Here is a 24864-nt window from a genome sequence, read left to right as displayed (position 1 = left end):
TTGATTTATTGTTGTACAAAAATTCAATGAAGAATATTCCAACTCAACAGAAGCTTTTAAAATTAGGTATATTAGAACTGCAATTGATTAATTAATTGATAAAGTGGGTTAAATTGGAAAATTTCGCACCTAACTTATGCAGTTTATGTTAACTTAAAACATATAAATGGATCTTCATATACAGTTTTTTTTTTCCTTTTGTGGATTTAGAACGTTTTCTTTGAGTATGTGTCCACTGTTTGAAGTTCATTATTGCTTCTCTTCCATTAACTACACCAATTTTACATCAGTGTCAATGTCCAAGTTTTTTTTTTCTGTGAAGAAACAACTTTAAAAGGTAAAAGTATTCTAAGTGCTGAATTTTAGATTTTTATTACTTTTCCCCTCTAATTTGGTTATATTTTTCTGCCTCCCCCTAATTACTGTGATTTGTATTGTCATTTCTATTAATTGAGTCTTCCAAAGCATTCAACTCAACTTTCATAGAAACAGCAACTTTATTTTCTTACTCATGATGCATAGGCTTTTGTAATATTTAATTAAATTATGAAATAATAATAATAAATTTAACTGTCAAGTAAAGGTTTGGGAACAAACACAACTGTGTCTTGGTACATATACAGCATGTGAGTGCAGGAAGGGGTAGACCCACTGAGAGAGCATTTGGTGAGACTCAGTTATTGGTCAACATGTGTTGCATTGGGAATGAAGAGCTCTGATAATCTGGTGAAATTGTTAAGAGGAAGTATGAGATTCAGTTTCTATCACATATGTTGGGAAAAATGTCTTCATGTGAAGAAGATGGAAGCTTTTGGAAACTTCAAATCCAGTGTCTCTGATTTTAAATTTTATGAATGTCAATTATAGATTTAAAAATAGTATATCATTGGTTTGAATTCAGACCAAGCTTTAGTCCCAGGAGAGGCAACAGGTTCTGCCATATGTGAGATTGGAAAGGGCAAGTAGTGCAGCCCACATACCTTGTGTTAGAATTTTAAGACATCTATATGAGGAGAGAACACATGTCGACAACAAAGAACAAACTCACAGTTCGATTTCCATGTCGGAGATGATTTAAAAAGATATTGTATCATTGAGAATAAGGAAGAAATAAAGCTAACAGTATTTGGTGGGGTAATGCACAGCACTGCAGAAGCAAATAATGCTCTAATATCCATAATTCTTCTAAATTTTTATCTAAAACACGTTATGCAGCCACTGGGCAATGTGATTTTGATTCACAGTCCAGTGGGAGTTAATACCACATTTCAAGTGGTGAGATGAGGTGCAAACACGTCAGCCATTTTCTCATTGGACCTAGAGCACACATGTAACCCTGAAAATAGATGGTTTGAGTCAGTTACTATTTCAGAGATGTGAGCGTGGATTATATCAACTTCAGAAAATTGTTTCTCCCGGAATGCTTGCCTGTGTGGGTTCTCTGTAGTTTTTTTTTACAGACTTTATGCCACCCAGTCTTCCCAATATATAGACGTGATAGGTGTTTGGATCTCTACTTTGCATTCAAGGAAACTGAGGCTCAGTAAAATTAGGTCAATTGCCAAAGGTCAAACAGCTAGTGGGTGTCTGATGCCAAGCCCAAGCTTTTTCCTTCCTATACAATCTGCTTCCTTCCTGGCTTTAAGTGTACACATATGCAGGTCAGGAAGATATAAATATGCTGAAACTAACTAGGCATTGCCCTTTAAGTTTTGAATGACCTTTCTCTTTATAGAGGCCCTACATGCTATGAGTTATGTAAGTCTTCAGAGCTAGGAATAATACAAACACTCTCAAAAATGATCTCTCATATTCTTGTGTTAGTTTAGAAGACAAAGCTTCTAAATCTTTGTCATGAAAATAGAAAATCTCCATCTAAATAATTATAATAATAAGTTCAGTTAATTTTCTACTTATTAAGACTGGATTATTCACAGTTGTTACTCATTTATAAGACTACTAATTATCACCAGTATTACTTATTTTGGTTTTGAAATGAAACAAATGCACTAATGCCTGGAAATAGAAACATATTGGATAATCTCTAGAGATTATTTTGAGACTGCAGTTATCGATAATGTTTTTCTCTTTATTAAAGAAAGAAAACAAGAGAATGGCTCAAGATGGAGAAGTAGAAGGACATGTGCTCACTCCCTCACAACTAACTGCTGAACAATCATCAACAGGGGATAGCCTCATCCACCAGAGGGAAGACAGCAGAAGCAAGAAGAATTACAATCCTGCAGACTGTGGAATGAAAACCACATTCACAGAAAGATAGACAAAATGAAAAGACAGAGGACTATGCACCAGATGAAGGAACAAAATAAAACCCCAGAAAAACAAATAAATAAAGTGGAGATAGGCAACCATCCAGAAAAAGAATTCAGAATAATGATAGTGAAGACAATCCAGGATCTCAGAAAAAGAATGGAGGCAAAGATCAAGAAGATGCAAGAAATGTTGAACAAATACCTACAAGAATTAAAGTACATCTAGAAGAATCAAAGAAAAAACAAAGAGAGTTGAACAATACAATACATGAAATGAAAAATACACTAGAATGAATCAATAGCAGAATAACTGAGGCAGAAGAATGGATAAGTGACCTGGAAGACAAGATGGTGGAATTCACTGCTGCAGAACAGAAAAAAGAAAGAAAAGAAATGAAGACAGCCTAAGAGACTTCTGGGACAACATTAAACACAACAACATTCACATTCCAGTGGTTCCAGAAGGAGAAGAGAGAGAGAAAGGACCCGAGAAAATATTTGAAGAGATTATAGTTGAAAATTTCCCTAACGTGGGAAAGGAAATAGCCACCCAAGTCCAGGAAGCACAGAGAGTCCCAGGCAGGATAAACCCAAGGAGAAACACATGAGAAGACACATAGTAATCAAACTGACATAAATTAAAGACAAAGAAAAAATATTAAAAGCAACAAGGGAAAATGAAAATAACATACAAGGGAACTCCCATAATATTAACAGCTGATTTCTCAGCAGCTCTACAAGTCAGAAGGGAGTAGCACAATATATTTAAAGTGATGAAAGGGGAGAACCTACAGCCAAGATTACTCTACCCAGCAGGGATCTCATTCAGATTCGATGGAGAAATCAAAAGCTTTACAGACAAACAAAAGCTAAGAGAATTCAGCACCACCAAACCAGCATTACAATAAATGCTAAAGGAACTTCTCTAAGTGGGAAACACAAGAGAAGTAAAAGATATACAAAAACAAACCCAAAACAATTAAGAAAATGGTAATAGGAACAAACATATCGATAATTACCTTAAATGTGAATGGATTAAATGCTCCAACCAAAAGATATAGGCTTGCTGAATGGATACAAAAACAAGACCCGTATATATGCTGTCTACAAGAGACCCACTTCAGACCTAGGGACACATACAGACTGAAAGTGAGGGGATGGAAAAAGGTATTTCATGTAAATTGAAATCAAAAGAAAGCTGGAGTAGAAATACTCATATCAGATAAAATATACTTTAACATAAAGAATGTTACAAAAGAGAAAGAAGGACGCTTCACAAATATTAAGGGATCAATCCGAGAAGAAGATATAACAGTTATAAATATATATGCACCTAACTTAGGAGCACCTCAATACATAAAGCAACTGTTAACAGCTATAAAAGAGGAAATCGACAGTGACACAATAATAGTGGGGGAATTTAACACCTCACTTACACCAATGGACAGATCATTCAGACAGAAAATTAGTACAGAAACACAAGCTTTAAATGACACAATAGACCAGATAGATATAATTGATATTTATAGGACATTCCATCTGAAAACAGCAGACTACACTTTCTTCTCAAGTGCACATGGAATATTCTGCAGGATAGATCACATCTTGGGTCACAAATCACACTTCAGTAAATCTAAGAAAACTGAAATCATATCAAACATCTTTTCTGACCACAACACTATGAGATTAGATATCAATTATACGGAAAAAACCCGTAAAAAACACAAACACATGGAGGCTAAACAATACGTTACTAAATAACCAAGAGATCACTGAAGAAATCAAAGAGGAAATCAAAAAATACTTAGAGACAAATGACAATGAAAACACGATGATCCAAAACCTATGGGATTCATCAAAAGCAGTTCTAAGAGGGAAATTTATAGCTATAAAAGCCTACCTCAAGAAACAAGAAAAATCTCAAATAAACAATTTAACGTTACACCTAAAGGAACTAGAGAAAGAAGAACAAACAAAACCCAAAGTTAGCAGAAGGAAAGAAATTATAAAGAACAGGGCAGAAATAAATGAAATAGAAACAAAGAAAACAATAGCAAAGATCAATAAAACTAAAAGTTGATTCTTTGAGAAGATAAACAAAATTGATAAACCATTAGCCAGACTCATCAAGAAAAAGATGGAGAGGACTCATTCAATAAAATTAGAAATGAAAAAGGATAAGCTACAACTGACACTGCAGAAATACAAAGGATCATAAGAGACTACTACAAGCAACTTGATGCCAATAAAATGGACAACCTGAAAGAAATGGAAAAAATTCTTAGAAAGGTATAACCGTCGAAGACTGAACCAGGATGAAAAGGAAAATATGAACAGACCAATCACAAGTAATGAAATTGAAACTGTGATTAAAAATTTTCCAACAAACAGAGGTCCAGGACCAGATGGCTTCACAGGTGAATTCTATCAAACATTTAGAAAAGAGCTAACATCCATCTTTCTCAAACTCTCAGAAAATTGCAGAGGAAGGAACACTCCCAAATTCATTCTACAAGGCCACTATCACCCTGAAAACAAAACCAGAAAGAGATACTACAAAAAAAGAAAATTACAGACCAATATCAATGATGAATATAGATGCAAAATTCCTCAACAAAATACTAGCAAACAGAATCCAGCAACACATTAAAAGGATCATATACCATGATCAAGTGGGATTTATCCCAGGAATGCAAGGATTCTTCAATATACGCAAATCAATCAATATGATACACCATATTAACAAACTGAAGAATAAAAACCATATGACCATCTCAATAGATGCAGAAAAATCTTTTGACAAAATTCAACACACATTTATAGTAAAAACTCTCCAGAAAATAGGCATAGAGGGAAACTACCTCAACATAATAAAGGCCATATATGACAAACCCACAGCAAACATAATTCTCAATGGTGAAAAACTGAAAACATTTCCTCTAAGATCAGGAACAAGACAAGGATGCCCACTCTCACCACTGTTATTTAACATAGTTTGGGAAATCCTAGTCACGACAATCAGAGAAGAAAAAGAAATAAAAGGAATACAAACTGTAAAAGAAGTAATACTGTCACTGTTTGCAGATGACATGATACTATATAGAGAGAATCCTAAAGATGCCACCAGAAAACTACTAGAGCTAATCAATGAATTTGGTAAAGTTGCAGGATACAAAATTAATGCACAGAAATCCTTGCAATCCTTGCATCTGAAATATCAGAAAGATAAATTAAGGAAACACTCCCATTCACCATTGCAACAACAAGAATAAAATACCTAGGAATAAACCTACCTAAGGTTGTAAAAGAACTGTACTTAGAAAACTATAAGACCCTGATGAAAGAAATCAAAGGTGACACAAACAGATGGAGAGATATACCATGTTCTTGGATTGGAAGAATCATTATTGTGAAAATGACTATAGTACCCAAAGCAATCTACAGATTCAGTGTAACCCTTATCAAATTATCAGTGACATTTTTTACAGAACTAGAAGAAGAAGTCTTAAAATTTGTATGAAGACACAAACAACCCTGAATAGCCAAAGCAGTCTTGAGGGAAAAAAACAGAGCTGGAGGAATCAGACTCCCTAACTTCAGACTATACTACAAAGCTACAGTAATCAAGACAATATGGTACTGCCTCAAAAACAGAAACATAGATCAATGGAACAGGATAAAAACCCCAGAGATACACCCACGCACCTATGGTCAACTAATCTATGACAAACGAGGCAAGGATATACAGTGGAGAAAAGACAGTCTCTTCAATAAGTGGTGCCGGGAAAACTGGACAGCTACATGTAAAAGAATGAAATTAGAACACTCCCTAACACCATACACAAAAATGAACTCAAAATGGATTAAAGACCTAAATATAAGACTGGACACTGTAAAACTCTTAGAAGAAAAAATAGGAAGAACATTCTTTGAAATAAATCACAGTAAGATCTTTTTTGACCCACCTCCTAGAGAAATGGAAATAAAAACAAAAATAAACAAATGGGAGCTAATGAAACTTAAAAGCTTTTGCACAGCAAAGGAAACTACAAAGAAGACGAAAAGACAACTCTCAGAATGGGAAAAAATATTTACAAATAAATCAACAGACAAAGGACTAATCTCCACAATATATAAACAGCTTATGTAACTCAATATTAAAAAAACAAAAAAAAATCAAAAAATGGGCAGAAGACTTAGACATTTCTCCAAAGAAGACATACAGATGGCCAAGAAGCACATGAAAAGCTGCTCAACATCACTGATTATTAAAGAAATGCAAAGCAAAACTACAATGAGGCATCACCTCACACCGGTTAGAATGGGCATAATCAGAAAATCTACAAACAACAAATTCTGGAGAGGGTGTGGAGAAAATGGAGCCCTCTTGCACTGTTGGTGGGAATGTAAATTGATACAGACACTATGGAGAACAGTATGGAGGTTCCTTAGAAAACTAAAAATAGAATTATATATGACGCAGCAATCCCACTACTGGGCATATATCCAGAGAAAACCATAATTCAAAAAGACACACACACCCCAATATTCATTGCAGCACTATTTACAGTAGTCAGGTAATGGAAGCAACCTAAATGCCCATCAACAGACGAATGGATAAAGAAGATGTGGTACATATATACAATGGAATATTACTCAGCCATAAAGAGGAAAGAAATTGGGTCATTTGTAGAGACATGGATGGATGTAGAGACTGTCATACAGAGTGAAGTAAGTCAGAAAAGAGAAGAACAAATATCATATATTAACGTATTTATATGTGGAATCTAGAAGAATGGTACAGATGAACCAGTTTGCAAGTCAGAAATAGAGACACAGATGTAGAGAACAAACATATGGACACCAAGGGGGGAAAGTGGCAGGGGATGGTGGTGGTGGGATGAATTGGGAGATTGGGATTGACATATATACACTAATATGTATAAAACAGATAACTAATAAGAACCTGCTATATAAAAAAATAAAATAAAATTCAAAAAACAAAAAAAGAAAGAAAACAAAGAGGCTGGTAACTTCAGAGGGAATGTATAGCATGTATTTGATTTTAGCAAGGAGAAGGAAAACAAAACAAAACTAGGTTTTCAAATGACTACATTTTCTCTAAGCTTTACTAGGTATGGAATTCTCTTTAAGTAACTCTTCTAAGAAAACATTAAAAAATATAGTTTTTGTTCTCAAACCTAATTCCAGCATGGAATTGCTCAAATCGCAGGCTTTTCTGGAACTTGCTAAGTATTGGCAAGTTTTATTTCTTCAAACCTTTTCAAACTGGCTGGATCATTCATTCAGAAGCAGCTAGACCCAGGATTCATCTTCACCACATTAAAACATTTGTCATCTTTCCGTCAATGTGCGGCAAGACACAGTTGTTATGGCTGTCCTGCCAGTTAAGTCCATTTAAGGTTTTCTAACTGAAGCTTCAGATAGTGGCATCTGTTCTTCATCATCTTAATCTGTGGTCATTTTCCTGAAAGGCCAATTCATCCTTCGACTGGAAATCAATATGCCTCTAACCTCATGTGGCCCAGATTTTATGAATAACATCCATGGTTTCATTCAGAAATGTTCCACCTTCCTTTGAATCTTGGAAAAATAGAGATCATTCTGTACTCTGCTTTCCAGATGGTTCTGTCTTCAGCCATCATTCAGTAATGAGCCAGAAGCCCTGTTTATTAGAAAAGTCCTGGGGAAACGCTCTCACTGGTGCACTGACAGGGATCATAGCTTTCTCATCAGATACCACTGCAAATGGAGATTCTGACAGGATAAGCAATGACAGGCATTTCCTGGGTTGCCCAGACTTGAAAGATTTTCCATTAAAGAAAGATTTTGGTAATAAGTTGATCGAACATTTCTGATTCTGGTTTATATTCAGGTTAGACTCATGGGATGCCACCCCCACTCATAGATTCTACAATCAGCATCACAGTATCTTTACTGCATGTTCATCCATCTATTTATTCTACTCTTCATCTATCAATTAGTTTTTGATGCATTTCAAAGTAAATAGCAGACACGCATATATTTCTCCCTAAATACTTTAGCATGCTTACTTTAACTAAAGTTAAGCATTTGTTTACAGTACTTTTTCTTTCATGACATAATTTACAAACAAGGAAATTTGCAAATTTTACAAGACTGTTTGATAAGTTTGGACAAATAAATATATCTATGTAACCCAAACCTCTATCAAGATATAGAACTTTACCCTCACCCTAGAAGCTTCTCTCATGTCTCTTACCAGTTAATTTCCACCTCTGTTCCGTTTACAACAGTTCTGATTATTTTCCACAATATTTTTTTTCCACAACAGTAGTTTTGACTGTTCTATGATTTCATTAGAATGGAATCATACAATATGCATTCTCATGTAAGGTTTCTTTTATTCAATATAATGTTTTTTGAGATTCAGCTGTTATTGTATGTATCAATAGTTCATTCCTTTTTTATTTTTGAGTTACACTCTATTGTATAAATAAGTCACATTTTGTTGATTTATTCTCCTACTGATGGACACCTGGTCTAATTCCAATTTCTGGCTAAGATGAATAGAGCTGCTATAAATATTCGTTTTTTGTTGTTTTTTTTTTTTTTGCGGTACGCGGGCCTCTCACCGCTGCGGCCTCTCCCGTTGCGGAGCACAGGCTTCGGATGCGCAGGCTCAGCGGCCATGGCTCACGGGCGCAGCCGCTCCGCAGCATGTGGGATCCTCCTGGACCGGGGCACAAACCCGTGTCCCCTGCATCAGGAGGCGGACTCTCAACCACTGCGCCACCAGGGAAGCCCCTATAAATATTCTTATACAAGTCTTTTTACAGATTAGTCTTTGCTATCTCTGGTAACATCTGAAAGTAAAATTTTTGAGGTCACAGATAGCTGTGTCTTTAGTTTTATACTAAACTTTCAGACCTCTTTTTTTCCAAAGTAATCGTACAGCAACGTAAGAGTGTAAGAAAATTTCAGTTGCTCCGTGTCTTCACCAACACTTAATATTGTCAGTCTTTTTAATTTTGGCTTTTCTGGTAGCTCTATTCATTGTGACTTTAATTTACATTTCTTTCCTGACTAATAATGTCAAGCACTTTTGATATGTGCTAGTTGGTCATTCATATACATTATTAGTATAGTGTCTGTTCAAACGTTTTTCCCATTTTTAAAATTGGACTGCTTGTCCTTTTACTATAAAGTTGTATGGTTTCTTTATATTCTAAATGCCAACCTTGTGAATATTTTCTCTAGGCTAGCCTACTCATTTTTGTAGTGGCATCTTTTGTTGTATATCAGTTTTACATTTTGGTAAAATCTAAGTTATCTATCTTACATTATTGAGTCACTGCTTTCTGTGTTCTTTCTGAGAAACCATTGCTTAAAAGAAAGTAATAAATATGTTCTCCTGTTTTCCTTTTAAATTCTAATTAATTTTGGGTGTGGTATGAGAAAGCAGTCAAGACTTCTTTCCTGCATATGGAATCAGTAGTTCCAGCACTATTTGTTAAAAATCCACACTTTGCTCCATCGAATTTCTTTGGCACCTTTGTGGAAAATTGAATGTCTACGTAAGTGTAGGTTTAGTTTGGAGCATTCTATTTTATTTTGTTGATCTATCTCTTTATAGTTTAGCCAATACCATACCGTTTTTATTACTGCACATTGTAGTAAGTCTTGAAATCAGATAATGTATACCCTATAATTTTGTTCTTTTTCAGGCTTTCTTTGAATATTCCAGGTCCATTGCAGTGCCATGTATATTTTATAACCAGCTTTTAAATGTCTATGAAAACCCTGACTGGGATTGTGTTGACTCTATAGATTAACTTGAAGAGAATTAATATCTTTATGATACTGAGTATTCTAATCTATGAACATGATATCTCTCCATTTATTTTGGTCTTCTTTTATTCTTTCGGCAATATTGTGTTATTTTCAGTGATAACATTCTGCACGCCTTTTGTTAAATTTATTTCTAAAGGCTTTCTGTCATTTGATGTTACTGAAAATGATATGCTACTTTCATTTTCAGTTATTTTATCTTGACATATAAAAAATAAAATTGATTTTTATTTTATTTATTTATTTCTGTTTAAGACAGATAACATGGAAAAACATTTATATGTTAATTACAAAAAAAGACATAAAATTGTATATACAGTAGAATAACAACTATGTAAACACACCAAAAATCTATGCACAGAAATGTCTAGAGGAGCACTAAACACCAAAAGATTAGCAGTGGTAACATTTGGGTGGCAAACTGATTCTTTTTAAAATTCCCAGATTTTTCTTAATAAGCATTAATTATGATTGCAATGGGTCTTTTCTTAAGAAAAAAAAACAAATACCCCACTGGCTGGTGGTTGAGCAGTGCAGTGTCACTGTCGCATATACATCAGAGGCTTTGGCCCTGACTCTTGAGAGCGTGGTGCGCCCCCCACCCCCAGGAGAGCTTAAGCACCTCTGGCTCCCACTGAGGGTGTCCTTGCAGCCCTGGTGTTCCTCAGCTTCTCTGACCCACAGACTATTTTCTCCCTTAATTCTGCCTTTTCCCACTACCACATCATCTTCGGTCACTTCCAGCTGCATCTTTCCCTCTCCTTCCCAACTCAGGAGCCAGCTCTGCAGCCACAGATCCCCATAAATAGAAGTGGTGCAGTGCATAATTTAAAAGGACATGGTGCCTCAGCTTGGACACACAGGAACTCAATACAAATCATTTTCCTGCCGATAGACAAGTCATGCATGGTGGCTGCTCTGGGTACAGATATGTTAATTACGCAGGCTTTCTTGTTAACCTACAGTTCCAAATACTTTCTCTGAACAGTTATTCCTACCATGAATTTTCTACCCTGGAAAGCCAGGGGTGGGCAGTAATAGCTCAGATCACTTGGTTTCTAAAATCTCTCCACTCTGAGAATGTAGAGCTATACAGTGTGTGGCACCTCAGAAGCTGCAGTTTCTAGCCTATGTCTGGGAAAGATGTATGCCCCTCATTTTTAAGGTTAAGGAAGAAGCCAGAAAGTAATTGCTAAAAGAGCAAAACAAAACAGTAATTGCTAGCAATTCACAGCCTATTCCTGCTGCTGAACAGAGGCAGTAATGGCTTGCTTTCCCCACGAGCAGCTAGGTACTCTTGGGCAAGTCAAACATAACCTTGTTGAGCCTGTTTCTGGATCTGCAGGGAATGTGTTACTCGCTTAGACATTTGGGAACTTAGTGAAAAAACATGCCATTTGTCCTGCTCTTAGAAGTCCATTCAGGGGAAAAGGCAATGAGTTACCTGCAGCTCATCTCAACCCCAGGCAGGAATCCTCCCTCTCCTAAGAGAAGGCAAGGAAAAGAAGTAAGAAAGCAGACATACCAGCTAAACAGGAGTGACCTATAATTGGCAAAGAAGCCTCAGACAAGCTGAAAATGCTCTGGTTCCAGCATCCTGTCCTCAAATGCTGGGAGCCAGACACAAAAGGCATGCAAAAGTGACTGTCACACACATACAGGTGCAGACAGAGCATCATTGGGCAAAAAGGGAGCTAATACTGCAGAGAAGACCCCAAAGTGTGGCTTGAGGAACACAAGGGAGTCATTCCAAGACCTTCACTTAGCTGCCTTGGGGACAGCAAACACTCAAAAGCTTTGCTTTTGTTCAGTCTCCCAAAGGGAAAAAGGTAATAAGGAAGACTAACACTTGTGGCAAACACTATTAGCAAGGATGCAGTCTTTCTCCTGGGGCAGAGGACTCTATCTCCTTCAGCTGAACTCTGATACTTAAACACACACACACACACACACACACACACACGCATACATATATGTATGCACACACACATGTATATATGTATGCACATGCATGATATATTTAAATGAAGGTGTACACACACTGTGCTAAAATACAAACAACAGAAATCCCAAGTCATATATAAAAAGGCTAAATATAACATATAACACAAGCCTAGAGCCAGCCCTTGGTTGGGAGCTGGGGAAGGGATGGTATCATCTGGTGACTATGTACACAACTTGTGGTGGGCAGGGAAGGCACCAGTATAGACTCACTCCACAATACTGGCCTACAGGAAAGTGTGATGTAGGTCATATACCAAAATAGATGTCCACCTTGCTTTTGTATACAACCAAACTTGGCAGGCACCCAGAGGACTGTGGGTTTGTTTTGATGGCAGGGCACCACATCAAGCTGCTGTTAAACCTCACAGCCCTAGGAACTCACCTGCTACCCTTCCTCCCTCCCTTTCAGATTCTTGGCCCTTTTCCAACCCAATACCCAGAGGCTGAGGCACACCCAGATCACCCACCCTCACATGACTAACTTGCAAGGCTTCCTGGAAAGCAAGGTCCTTCTGTTATCTGTCCCTTTCTGATCCTAAGATATATGGAGACATTTCTGTAAATGTTTGGCACCTAAGTAACATGATGGTTGTGGATAATGCCACAAAGACACAGGGAGACCCAGTAACACGACATGCAGGGTGAGGGCAAGGGGCACTGAGCTGCCCTAGCATCTCAAAACTAGAACTGCGACTTCCTATGCATTTATTCGGGTGGGAGAAGGGATGTGCAGAATTAACTTCACCGACTCCTCAGCAGCAAATACATTCAAAATTGAAGGTGTCTTGAGGGCCCCACTATACCCTAGTCACGAGTCTGGTCACTCCTCTGGAGGAGCTCGGTGCAGTGACAGCTGGAAAATCTGAGTCCCGATTGAATCTGCCGCATCAAGAGTCCTTTTTTTTTTTGGCGGTATGTGGACCTCTCACTGCTGTGGCCTCTCCCGTTGCGGAGCACAGGCTCCGGAGCACAGGCTCAGTGGCCATGGCTCACGGGCCCAGCCGCTCCACGGCATGTGGGATCTTCCCGGACCGGGGCACGAACCTGTGTCCCCTGCATCGGCAGGCGGACTCTCAACCACTGCACCACCAGGGAAGCCCCAAGAGTCCTTTTGAAGAAGCTTGGCAAAGTAATTTTTTTCTTTTGAGCAAATGTGCAGCACATCCTTGGGAAGGCCATGTGGAAGGATGCTCTCCAGCCCAGTCAAATGATCCAATCTCACTATTATCTTAGTTCCCTCTGAGTTTTTTTCCTACCGGCCACCCTCACTGTACAGAAAACAGCCAAGCACCACGCAGGTCAGTCATCGATGGTGGGCAACCAGAAGGCCATGTTGGAACAAGCACTGGCAAAAGTCATGAACTTGGGGTTGACCTGCAAACAGGTGATGGGGCCTGTGTGTTTGCCATCCAACACAGCTACTTTTATACCACTGTCTCCATTCCAGACATGGATCTTGCCATCCTCTGTACCAATCATAATAAACTGCGAGTCTAGAGTAAACGAGGCCTTCAGTGTGACGGCCTTGCTGCTGGCATAACCCCCAAACATATGCATCACCACTCGCTTGACTGCATCGATCAGATGGATGAAGCTGCCGTTGGTGGAGATGAGGATGAGTTTGCCATCATTGCTGAACTTAACTCCTGTCCGCTCGCAAGTCCGATCATACTGCGTCTTAAATGTCGCAAATGGCCCCTTATGGAAAGAGCGAAGATCATAAAGTTTGACCATTTCAGAATTGACACCTGCAGTAAAAATTAATCCTTCTGGATCAAAAGAACAAACTGGCTTGCCCTGTAGATGCCTGAGACCCTGGCAGTTAGGAGACTGGAGATCCCAGAGCTGAATGGTCTTATGAAGAGACCCAGAAATGAAAGTGTCATCCACAGGTGACATGGACAAGGCCACCACCCTTTTGCTATGTCCAGGAAAGTATCTGATGTATTTGTTGTCATGCAAGGACAGGTAACTGATAGTATCGTCTGTTTTGTTAAGGCTGTAAACAACTGTGTTTGCTGCATGAGAGTATCTGATGAGGTCTACGCCATATTTCTTACTGTACAGGGTTCTCTTTGGTTTGCCCTCCTGGCAGTCACAGAGCACGATGGAGTCGTCGTCGCTGCTCGAGATGACCGTCTTGCTGTTGGGGCTGAAGTCGAAGCGGTTAATCTTGTCCGAGTTCTCGCGGAACACCTTGGTGACATGGAAGTTCCGCAGCACGCTGTCGCTCAGCTTCATGGCGGCGAATGCTGGAGATGGTGGCGGCTAAAATGGATTTTTATAATTTAATCTTTGTTCTATGACCTTTCTATTTTTTAAAATTAATATTTATTTATGGCTGCACTTGGTCTTAGTTGCAGTGTGCGGGATCTTCATTGCAGTATGTGGGATCTTTCACTGCGGGGTGCAGGGTTCTTCGTTGGAGAACATGGGCTTCTCTCTAGTTGTGGCACGCGGGTTCTCTAGTTGTGGCTTGTGTGCTCAGTAGTTGTGGTGTGTGGGCTTAGTTGCTCTGTGGCATGTGGGAATCTTAGTTCCCCGACCAGGGATCGAACCTGCGTCCCCTGCATTGGAAAGCAGATTCTTAACCACTGGGGGAAGTCCCTATTCTATGACCTTTCTAAATCCATTTACTAGTTGTAGAAATTATTTTGTAGGTTCCTTAGGATTTTCTGTATGCCCAATGATGTCTGAAAATAACATCAGTTTTGTTTCTTCTTTTCCAGTCTACATGCCTGATTTCTCTTATTCTTCTATTACAATTTTAGAATTACATTTCAAAAAATAGTGAGTGATGATGGAAGTGGACATCCTGATCTTAGGGGTAAAGAATTAACTTTACAATTATGTGTAATGTTAGTTGTACAGTTTTTGTACTTATCCTTCATTAGATTGAGGAGTTTCTTTTCTTTTTCTTTTTTTTCTTTTTTTTTTTTGTGATACGCGGGCCCCTCACTGTTGTGGCCTCTCCCGTTGCGGAGCACAGGCTCCGGACGCGCAGGCTCAGCGGCCATGGCTCACGGGCCCAGCCGCTCCGCGGCATGTGGGATCTTCCCAGACCGGGGCACGAACCCATGTACCCTGCATTGGTAGGCGGACTCTCAACCGCTGCGCCACCAGGGAAGCCCGAGGAGCTTCTTTTTAACACTTGTTTGCTGAGAGCTTTTTTCATGAGTAGCTGCTGAACTCGCTAGCTAATTTTTCTGCAACTATTGAAATGATGATTTTACTCCTTTATTGTGTTAATATGGTGAACTCCACTGATTGATTTTCAGAGATTCAACCAATCTTGCATTTGTGGGATAAACTCCACTAGGACCTGATGTGTTATTCCTTTTATATATTACTGGATTTACTTGTGAAATAGTTTGTTAAGAAATTTTGTGTCTAAATGTAAAATAGATAGGTTGTGGGAAGCAGCCGCATAGCACAGGGAGATCAGCTCGGTGCTTTGTGACAACCTAGAGGGGTGGGATAGGGAGGGTGGGAGAGGCAAGAGGGAGGATATATGGGGATATATGTATATGTACAGCTGATTCACTTTGTTATACAGCAGAAACCAACACACCATTGTAAAACAATTATACTCCAATAAAGATGTTAAAAAAAAAGAAAAGAAATTTTGTGTCTATATTAAGAAAGTATATTGTCCTGTAATTTTCTTCCTTCACCTTTTTGGTAATATAGTCTTAAGTTGTAATAAGGTTTTACTAGCAGATTTATTCCCTCAGCAGATGTCCTCTGGAGGATCAATGGTCAGAATTATATCCTATGTTCACACCATATCAACTAGTGACAAAGGGATGGTTTCCTAAGCTTGATTTAGACTATTAAGGATACACTTCTGAGAGAGGGGCTGCTACTAAAGCTATGTGAAGAGGGTGACCCCCAATCAAAATCACAAGTTGTTTTGGAGAGGGAAAAGGAACAGCTCTTACAATACATCCACAAAAGATATTATTACTATCATCCCCTTTGACAGAAGGGGAAAAAATAGTTTAAGAGGTTAAATAGCCAAAGTACACAGCCAGCAAGTAGAAGACCCAAAATTATGGAATAATGAAAACAGTGTGACTACAGGTGCCAAGAAACTTGTTATAACCTAGTCACATCATGAAGTAACTCTGGGACCTGTAACTATTCAGCAAAACTCTCAGGAGCTGTCTCCCCATCTCAAAATTAAGCTCTAAAATAAGTTCTATGAATCACAAATTTCACTCTCAAAGACAGATTTCCACGGCACGTGTCCCCAGATTTTATTGAATTGATTAATGAACCATTTGTGACCTGAAATATCAGGAACTAAATGTCACTATCAATTCTGTTGGAAAATAAAGCAACTAGAATGTTGGTTTTGTGTAAGAAACTTGGAACAAGAAGAACTGAAGTTTGGAAACTGAGTTTACATTGATATTCCATCTTCATTTTCTTTTTTAAAGATCTTATGATTTACATAGTTTTAAATTTTCTACTACCTTGTAATTAAATACATGTAAAGAATTAAAGCAACAAAAGACTTAAAGTTATGAAGGAGACATGATGGTAGTGAAAAAACTTAAGCATCACATAGTTTGAATCTTGCTTCTGCCTCTTCCTAAAAGAGTAAGGACAAATCACTTAACTTACTGACTCTCAGATTCTTCATTAGAAGAGGCGTGAGAAAGTCTGGTGAAGGTTAGAAAAGCTATTTCTCAAAGTTATATGAAAATGATGAGATAATATATGTAAAATTAATAGCAAAATATATGTACATAGAAGGTGCTCAATAATTGTTTGTCCCTCTCCCACTATTACTTATGAATGATGATTATAAATGTGCTTCCTTGTGAAGTGGATATTCCTAAGCTAGTCTGGATAACTTAAAATGTGTGAGGCTTTGATTACTGTATATTTTGATGAAAACTGAGACTCCTCTCCAAGCCTTAAATTAATCCGGACATAAGAGAGGGGTTAAGGGAGGGAGCTGTAGCAATAGGAATTGCATCTTTATGATTTTCTGTGGTGTGCCTTCCTCCCAGTCCCTTCTGATCCAGGTACTTGAGAACTTCTTCCTTAATGAGGTTTTTCATCTTCTACACAGCTATAATTTTACTCGCAGGAAGATTTACATAGATGTGAAAGAAAAATTCTACCTGAAAGCTTAAGGTCCCAGGTAATAGAGCAAACCTTAACCCTACACGTGGTAACTGAATTTAGGAATTTGGGAAGGCTTATTAATACCCTCCCTAATTCTTCTTCATCCACTGATTTATGCTTGAATTCTCTGTTTCATTCTTAATAACTCTTTTTTTTTTTTTTTTTTTTGCGGTACGCGGGCCTCTCACTGTCGTGGCCTCTCCCGTTGTGGAGCACAGGCTCCGGATGCGCAGGCTCAGCGGACATGGCTCACGGGTCCAGCCGCTCCGTGTCATGTGGGATCTTCCCGGACCGGGACACGAACCCGTGTCCCCTGCATCGGGAGGCGGACTCTCAACCACTGCGCCACCAGGGAAGCCCTCTGTTTCATTCTTAATAACTCTTAAATTACATATGTAAAATCTCTGCAGTAACAGTTGAAAAGGTTAACCAGAATTTTGCAATTACCCAGGAAACGAGGGGCTACAAGTAGATTTTAAAGAGGATTAAAGGAAAGCTTTAGAACACTGAAGGGGGTAGAGTGTGGGAACCAAAGACAAATTTCATCAGGAGTTTTGTCCAGGACTAATCCTTATATGTAACCCATCACAGCAGTTTACACGTTTTCTATTCCTCTGGTAGCCAGTAGTTGAATTGGATTCTTTGCTTCTTTGTTCAAGAGAATAGCTACCAACCAATACACGTTCCTAGCTCATCTTTTATTACTCTCCTGTAGAAACCAAGGTGACTTCCTTGCTAGTCTCAAAATATGCTTTATACTTTCTTACTTCTACATGATTGCTCAGAGTATGTCCTACCCAGAAAGCCCTCACTATCCACTGAAATCTTACTCATTGGTCAGTGCCATTTTCAAATACTCCCTTCTTTGTTCATCTCTATGTGTCACTAAACATATGTTACCTAGGATGGCAGATATTTTGTTAACAGCTCTATTAAATCATAAGGTACTTTATCTCAGAGAGTAACAATTAGCTATCTCTGTAGTACCCTCCACGACAACTTTCACATTATAGGCACTTCATTTTTAATCTATTTGTTTAGTTTTTATTCTATTTGTAAAATAAATATAGAATAAATTTGTAGCATAAATTAACAAATGGAGTAATTCTGTGCCTTGAAAAATCACTGACCTGAAAAAACTGAAAATTTCCTAAATCCCTTCTAGTACCATCACCAAATGGTATGTATATGATTTGGGGGGAATAGCTCACTTTTGACATTTTGTGTTTGAGTTGTTGCTGTTATTATATTTTAGAGATATCATGGAAAATAATAAATGAAGGACAGTATTCTAGATAGGAAACAAGAAGTCTGAGCATTGGGCACTAAAATATATGATGGCCAGTAATTTATTTCATTAACTTTCTCAGAGAGCTAAATTGCTAATCTTGGTTACTTGCTATGACTGATGTTTGTTGGTTTTATTGTAGCAACTCTTCCATCTGTTGATGGCCAGTAGTTAAATTGGATTCTTCTTTCTTTGCCAAAAGAGTGGATGACTTAATAAAAGTGTGGTGTTTCTATATAAAATTAATAATATCTCCTTTTTTTTTAGTATGTCATTTGCTCCAACTAAGAAGACTCATAGTTAATGTTGCCTGTCCTTCACTGAAAATTAATTCAAAAAAGATCCACCCTAAATGGAAGAGCCACTCTGTCAAAAGACAAGAGATGACCATGGATCAGAGGACTGTTTGTAGTTCAATGGTTTTGAGGTTAATGAAAAGACATGTTATTCCTGAGTCCTGTCGAAGTCTAAAGACATTGCCAATGCACTAAATTGGAGACAGTCTGATAAAATAATTATGAACAAAATATCTCTGGGAGACTATCAATTTTTAAAAAAAATTTAATACAAATACGTGGTAATTTTCAATTTTCACTCCCTTTGGACCATATATATCCTGACACTTTAAAATTTCAAGTGACTTAGGCTTTGCATTTAAAAAAATAGATTCCTTTCTGTTATGTCTCTGATGTAGTTATTTCTCACCCACAGAACCTAGAATTCGATGATTTTCAGGAGCTAGGAATAAAATAATTGTTAAAGATTCTACCAAGGTCCAAAATTGTTCTTGAATTAAAGGGATGCTAAGCCTAACTAAAGTGAAGGAGAATTTCCATCCAATAAATTTCAGAAGTGTAGGGCTTCTAATTTACCCCTCTGCAATTGACAGTTCTTTGAGACTGTGTGAACCCCCAAAAAGAAGGCTGGAAAAAGCCAAATTAAAGGGCAGACATCTTAGGTCACTCCAAGAATCCGAAATGAAACTGCCTTCTGCAGCTCCACCCAACAAATAGAGATTTTCCAGTTACAAAATTTCCATCAAAATCCTAACCTACACATTTTGTATTTCAGTTCTTCCTCTTGTACAGGCTTAGATTTCCCTCAGATCTGTGATTCTGTCTTTATTTCAGAAACTCAGGGTTCCTTACTTTCTGAAGACTGATTTAATGATTTACGAAAGATCTTCTTTTGCCAGGGTGTCAACAAATTGTCCAAGACTGTGTTCCTGAAATAGCTGAAATCATTTTCAGGCCAAACTCCATAGACATTACATTTTATTATCCTAGAAAGAACCGCAAGACATTAGTCATTGCTAGTTGCATTCCTATGTTATGAAAGACTTTTATTACTTCTGTTTCTATATTTACAAGAGCGCCCCAGTTTTCCCAACATTATTTAGAATAACAAATCAGCATGCTCCTATACTATCATCCATTCTGTACCCAAAAGACTCTGATTAGTAAGGTAGATATTTCAGAAGTGCCTAGTTCTGAGTCAGCTGAGGCTTCATGCATTCATTACCTTGCGCTTGTGGTCGTGGCCAGGACAAAATATTTTAGTTCCTTAATCTCAGAGGCTTGTGACTCTGGGAATCCACCAGAAATGACCCTCCACTCAATCTTCTACAAGTAATCATTCTTGTGAACAATCTCCTTCCATTTCATTATAGTCTTCTTGGAAGGTCCTCAAAAATACAGTCAAGCATGTAGTGAAAAACATATATACCACTTTACTCATCTGAAATGAAGACTCAGTAAAAGTATATGCACTTTTCTGCTCTGCCTTTTCACACTTGCATTTATACTGTGATCATTTTTATTATCCTTATACTTTTAAAATATGAGTTGAGTAGTATGTAATATTTTAAAACATAGCTATAGAACAATTAAACATTTCTATTTAGTATTATAGGGCTTAAATATTTTTTAACATAGAATTACACTATGTATCTTCTTTTTTTTAAAAAAATTGGGGAATAGTTGCTTTACAATGTTGTGTTAGTTTCTGCTGTACAACAAAGTGAATCAGCTATAAGTATACATATATCCCCTCCCTCTTGGACCTCCCTCCTACCCAACCACATCCCACCCATCTAGGTTACCACATAGCACTGAGCTGAGCTCCCTGTGCTATACAGCATGTTCCCACTAGCTATTTGTTTTACACGTGGTAGTGTATATATGTCAATCCCAATCTCCCAATTCTTCCCCCCTTCCCCCACCCCGTGTGTCCTCATGTCTGTCCTCTATGTCTGCATCCCTATTCCTGCCCTGCAAATAGGTTCATCTGTGCCATTTTTCTAGATTCCACATACATAGACAGATGAATGGATAAAGAAGGTGTGGTACATATATACAATGGAATATTACTCAGCCATAAAAAGGAACGAAATTGAATCATTTGTAGAGACGTGGATGGACCTAGAATCTGTCATGCAGAGTGAAGTAAGTTAGAAAGAGAAAAACAAATATTGTATATTAACACATATATGTGAAATGTGTATCTTATTCTTAATGATTTTTTGGTTGTTTGTTTTTGACCTTATCTTGGGTGTGTATATCAAAATGATAACAGAGGTTCTTTAATTTTCTCTTTATCTCATCTCATATTTATCCTGAGGCTCTTTGGGAGTAGAATTGAAATAAAATAGAAGCAGGAGCTTAGCAGGTTTTCTAAGCAGCAGTTTATTGGTTCTATAGCATAAAAGAGGAGAAAGGTTGTAGGTGTTGATTTACAGGGTTGGCTCGCTTGGCACTGGCTGAGCAGAGTGCCTCTGGGCTATAAGACAGGCCTGAGCATATATGGCACATACGACTTCATGGAGACAGTTGAGAGAATAGTAGGCACTTCTCACTTTTATAGGCACTCACACTTAGTGCAGTAGTTCCATAGGTACTCACACTCTTAGTGTAGTAGTTCAGTAGGCACTCACACTTTTAGTGGCTTAAAACCTTGTATCCTACAATTGGCTGTCATTGTGACAGGAGAGGTGAAACCCAGTTAGACACTTGGTCTTAGCTTTGGCCCCCTGGCCCGGGGTGGAGTGGCTTTTCTACCTTGTTGGCCTATGAGGTCACCCCACTCCCATTCAGTACTTCTCTGAATCTTCTGTTTATTGAGTTGGTTATTAATTAGTGCTACAAGTGAATTCTTGCTGTGCCATCTGACTATACCTGTGGCACCCTGGGTCACTTCCCCTGGATCACCTCTGATTTCAGCCATAATTGTGATGAGCATTCAGCACAACCTAGATTCACCTTCACTGACAGCATCCCACTCCTAAGTGCACCATGTGCCTTTTTACTTTCTGCTCTAGGGCTTTCTTTAACTCTGCAGGAGCCTATAAGATGAGCTTGGTCCATGCACAAGCTCAGTCCAGAAATTCAGAGTAGTTAATACTCATCAAAAATATGGGATGTGAGCTGGTATGTAAGGATTACAACCTCCCATTCTTTATACCATTAAGTGACAATTCTAGTAAATATTTTGAATGCATCTCTTGACATCTCCTTACCCACAGTAGAGACTTTGATAATGCTCTCATATTTTCTCCTCCTTCCTTGTCTCACTCTCCCCATTACTTCACTCTTGTATCCTGGGATTGTATCTTAAATGAAATATCCTTGTCCAAGTCTTTGTCTCAGCCTCTGCTTTCAGGGAGCCCAAAGTAAGAGAGTTGGCATAGAAGTGGTCCTTAAAAGACAATTCTCAGAACTGGATTATAGAAATGGTTCACTCACCAGTGAGAAGCAATTATAGATGGCATTGCTGATGATAAGTGGAGAGGTGATAACCCCTAGGATGGTTATAACTGCTGGCAAGTTATAGCATTACCAGTACTAAGATGCTCACCTGTGTTGGATTCAGAGGAGGTACAGATATGAGTAGAAGGAATGGTATATAGCAGTGGTTGGCCTGCTGTAAGCTGTTCATTAAATCTGATCCACTGCCTAATTTTGTTCATAAAGGGTTATTGAAACACAGTCATGTGCATTTATTTACATGTTGTCTGTGGCTGTTTTTATGCTATGTTTACTAGTTGCAACAGAGACCATATGTCTAACAAAGCCTAAAATATTTACTCTCTGACTTCTTACAAAAAAAGTTGGCTGATTTCTAGTGTACAGCATGGGTTAATCTCAGCTAGACTGGATTGCATGCTATTGATTGCATGCCTATCTCTAGAGTTGCCTGAAGAGTAGTACTGATCCTTGACCAAAGCCACAGAATCTACTAATTGAGATGAATTGTACTTTGCAAACATGAGCCTGTGAGTTGTTTGAGGACAGGATATAATTACTTGTTAGCATTGTATAATAATAATATTTGGATTTACCAATTATGACTTTGCAGCTGATTTTAGTAGAACATGGTGGGGGGGGGTTTCAATATTTGAGGCTGGTCACATGGCTGGAATGTGGTTACATAAATAACTTACTAAATAAGATCCCGTGAGCATAAGCTAGTGCCATAAATGTCAGGAGTGGAATGACTGAAAAGATCTTTGACTAACCTTTATCTTGGACTTCTCAGTCTTCTGAACTGTGAAAATAAATTTCTGTTGTTTAAGCCACTCAGTGTGGTACTTTGTTCTAGCAGCCTGAGCAGACTAATACAGATGAGAAAAGAGATGAAAATGAACTTTTTGTGTCTGAAATGGTTACTAAGTCATCCTTGGTTTGAAGTGGTAAAGACATTGTGCTCTGTGATGGGGGAAAACTTATCAATGGTACTTAAGGATGATAGATATGGAGCCTAGGAAAATAGGAGGATGGACTAAAAGGGATGTATAGATTGACAGCAAAGTGTCAAAGAGTTTTGTTAGTCATTTCATTGCTAGTGAAGAGACAACAGAAATTAAGTTTATTTTTGCACTTTGGTCAGAAAATGAAGCTCCAACCAAGGGAATCTGAGTGACTATGATATTTGAGAGGAAAGCTACTCCTGTTTGACTTCTAGTTACAAAAAGCATGGTTTACATGGGACATGTTGTAGGACAAGAGAACATGGGGACCAGAGGATATACAGTTAAGAAACTGAATCACTATATTGATGGGTATAAGCAGTTCCCTGGAGAGTCATTGTTAATCTGTTACTGAGAATTATGTACCACCCTATCAGCTGGGGTGGATTCCCCAGCTCTGGATACTGCTGAATGGAAAATATGTTTTGGTTAATACCAGAACTACAATTAGCAGCCATTTTTGCAGAGATGAAACTCTCACAGGAGGGACAAACATTCAACCTGTTGTATTGGACTAAAGGAGGAGCATGTCATGCCTGTAAGGAAGAGTCAAGCTACCCCACCCCATCTGGCTAAACTTGGTCACATAGCAGCAAATGATTTACTACTGAATGCATAAGAGAGTCCCATGTCTTTACCTTTCAAATTCCACCCCATATAAATGAGAAAGGGCAAGGAATCAGGCACTATCAAGACTACTATTGCTTCCAGAAATATGGGTCAGATAGTGTAATTACTTAGAGACAAAGACAGTTAATTTAAAATAAATGATAGCTGGAAGGTAAAATAATTGCAGCCACTAAGTTTTGGAGTATTTTGTCGTGCAGTAATATGCAGCACTTATATAATGAATACAATATCCTATGGTGGGTTAAAATGTGGGGTTTTTGGCAGGCTTCAGTAAGAGACTCACAGTTTTTACCTTTAGGGATCTGGAAGAAGGTTATGTTTTCTCTGGCAGAGAATTCCCCATCATTTGAGAAGCAGGTCCTTGTGTTGTACTGGACCCTAGAAAAGACCAAGTTTCATGTCATAGGGCACCAAGCAAGTTACCATAAACCCAAGATGCCCATCATGACCTGGATAGTATCAGACACATGAGGTTACAAGACTGGATGGGCACAGCAGCAATGCATTGTACATATCTGAGATTGGGCCTGGATAGGTCCAGGAGGCACCAGTAAATTCTTTGGATTGGTAACCTAGCCTCTCATGACACCCACATTTATTGTAGAAATGCTTCTTCCTCAACTCATAGTATACCTCACAGAAGGTTTCCTAAGGCCAACTGGTAGAAGTGGGAGAAACTGGGAACTAGTTCACAGATGGGTTTATAAACATATTCTAGCTTTAATTGGAATGCTTCAGAACTTTAGCCCCACTCAGAGATGTCCTGAAAGATAGTGGTGGGGTCATACACCAAATGGGAAAATCTTTGAGTGGTACACTTGGCAAGCCCTTTGTGTAGCTCATGGTTAGGATGCAAATGTCGTGCTGACCAGTGACCAGTAGCTTGGAAGGAGCAAGATCCAGGACAAGGAGATCTGAGGAAGCAGCATGAAGAT

At 38.3% G+C, this 24864-nt stretch overlaps 1 protein-coding gene and 1 long non-coding RNA gene across 3 annotated transcripts in view; one reads left to right on the top strand and one right to left on the bottom strand.

Annotated features, from left to right (window-relative positions):
* LOC125960416 (uncharacterized) overlaps positions 1–24864 on the top strand; it is a 238570-nt gene that overhangs the window by 15351 nt on the left and 198355 nt on the right. For both annotated transcript variants that reach the window (XR_007470065.1, XR_007470064.1), the window contains exon 3: positions 2099–3440. This is a non-coding gene — a long non-coding RNA (uncharacterized LOC125960416). The remainder of the gene's footprint in view (positions 1–2098; positions 3441–24864) is intronic.
* LOC101277189 (WD repeat-containing protein 82-like) lies at positions 13047–14566 on the bottom strand. The gene has a single exon (XM_033430330.2). The coding sequence runs from the start codon at positions 14367–14369 to the stop codon at positions 13428–13430; it is 942 nt and encodes a 313-aa protein (XP_033286221.1). The 5' UTR covers positions 14370–14566; the 3' UTR covers positions 13047–13427.

Source organism: Orcinus orca, chromosome 11 (assembly GCF_937001465.1).
Source record: "Orcinus orca chromosome 11, mOrcOrc1.1, whole genome shotgun sequence".
In the NCBI taxonomy this organism is placed as follows: Eukaryota; Metazoa; Chordata; class Mammalia; order Artiodactyla; family Delphinidae; genus Orcinus; species Orcinus orca.
The sequence above is the reverse complement of the archived record's forward strand: the minus strand, read 5'-3'. Positions and strand labels throughout refer to the sequence as shown.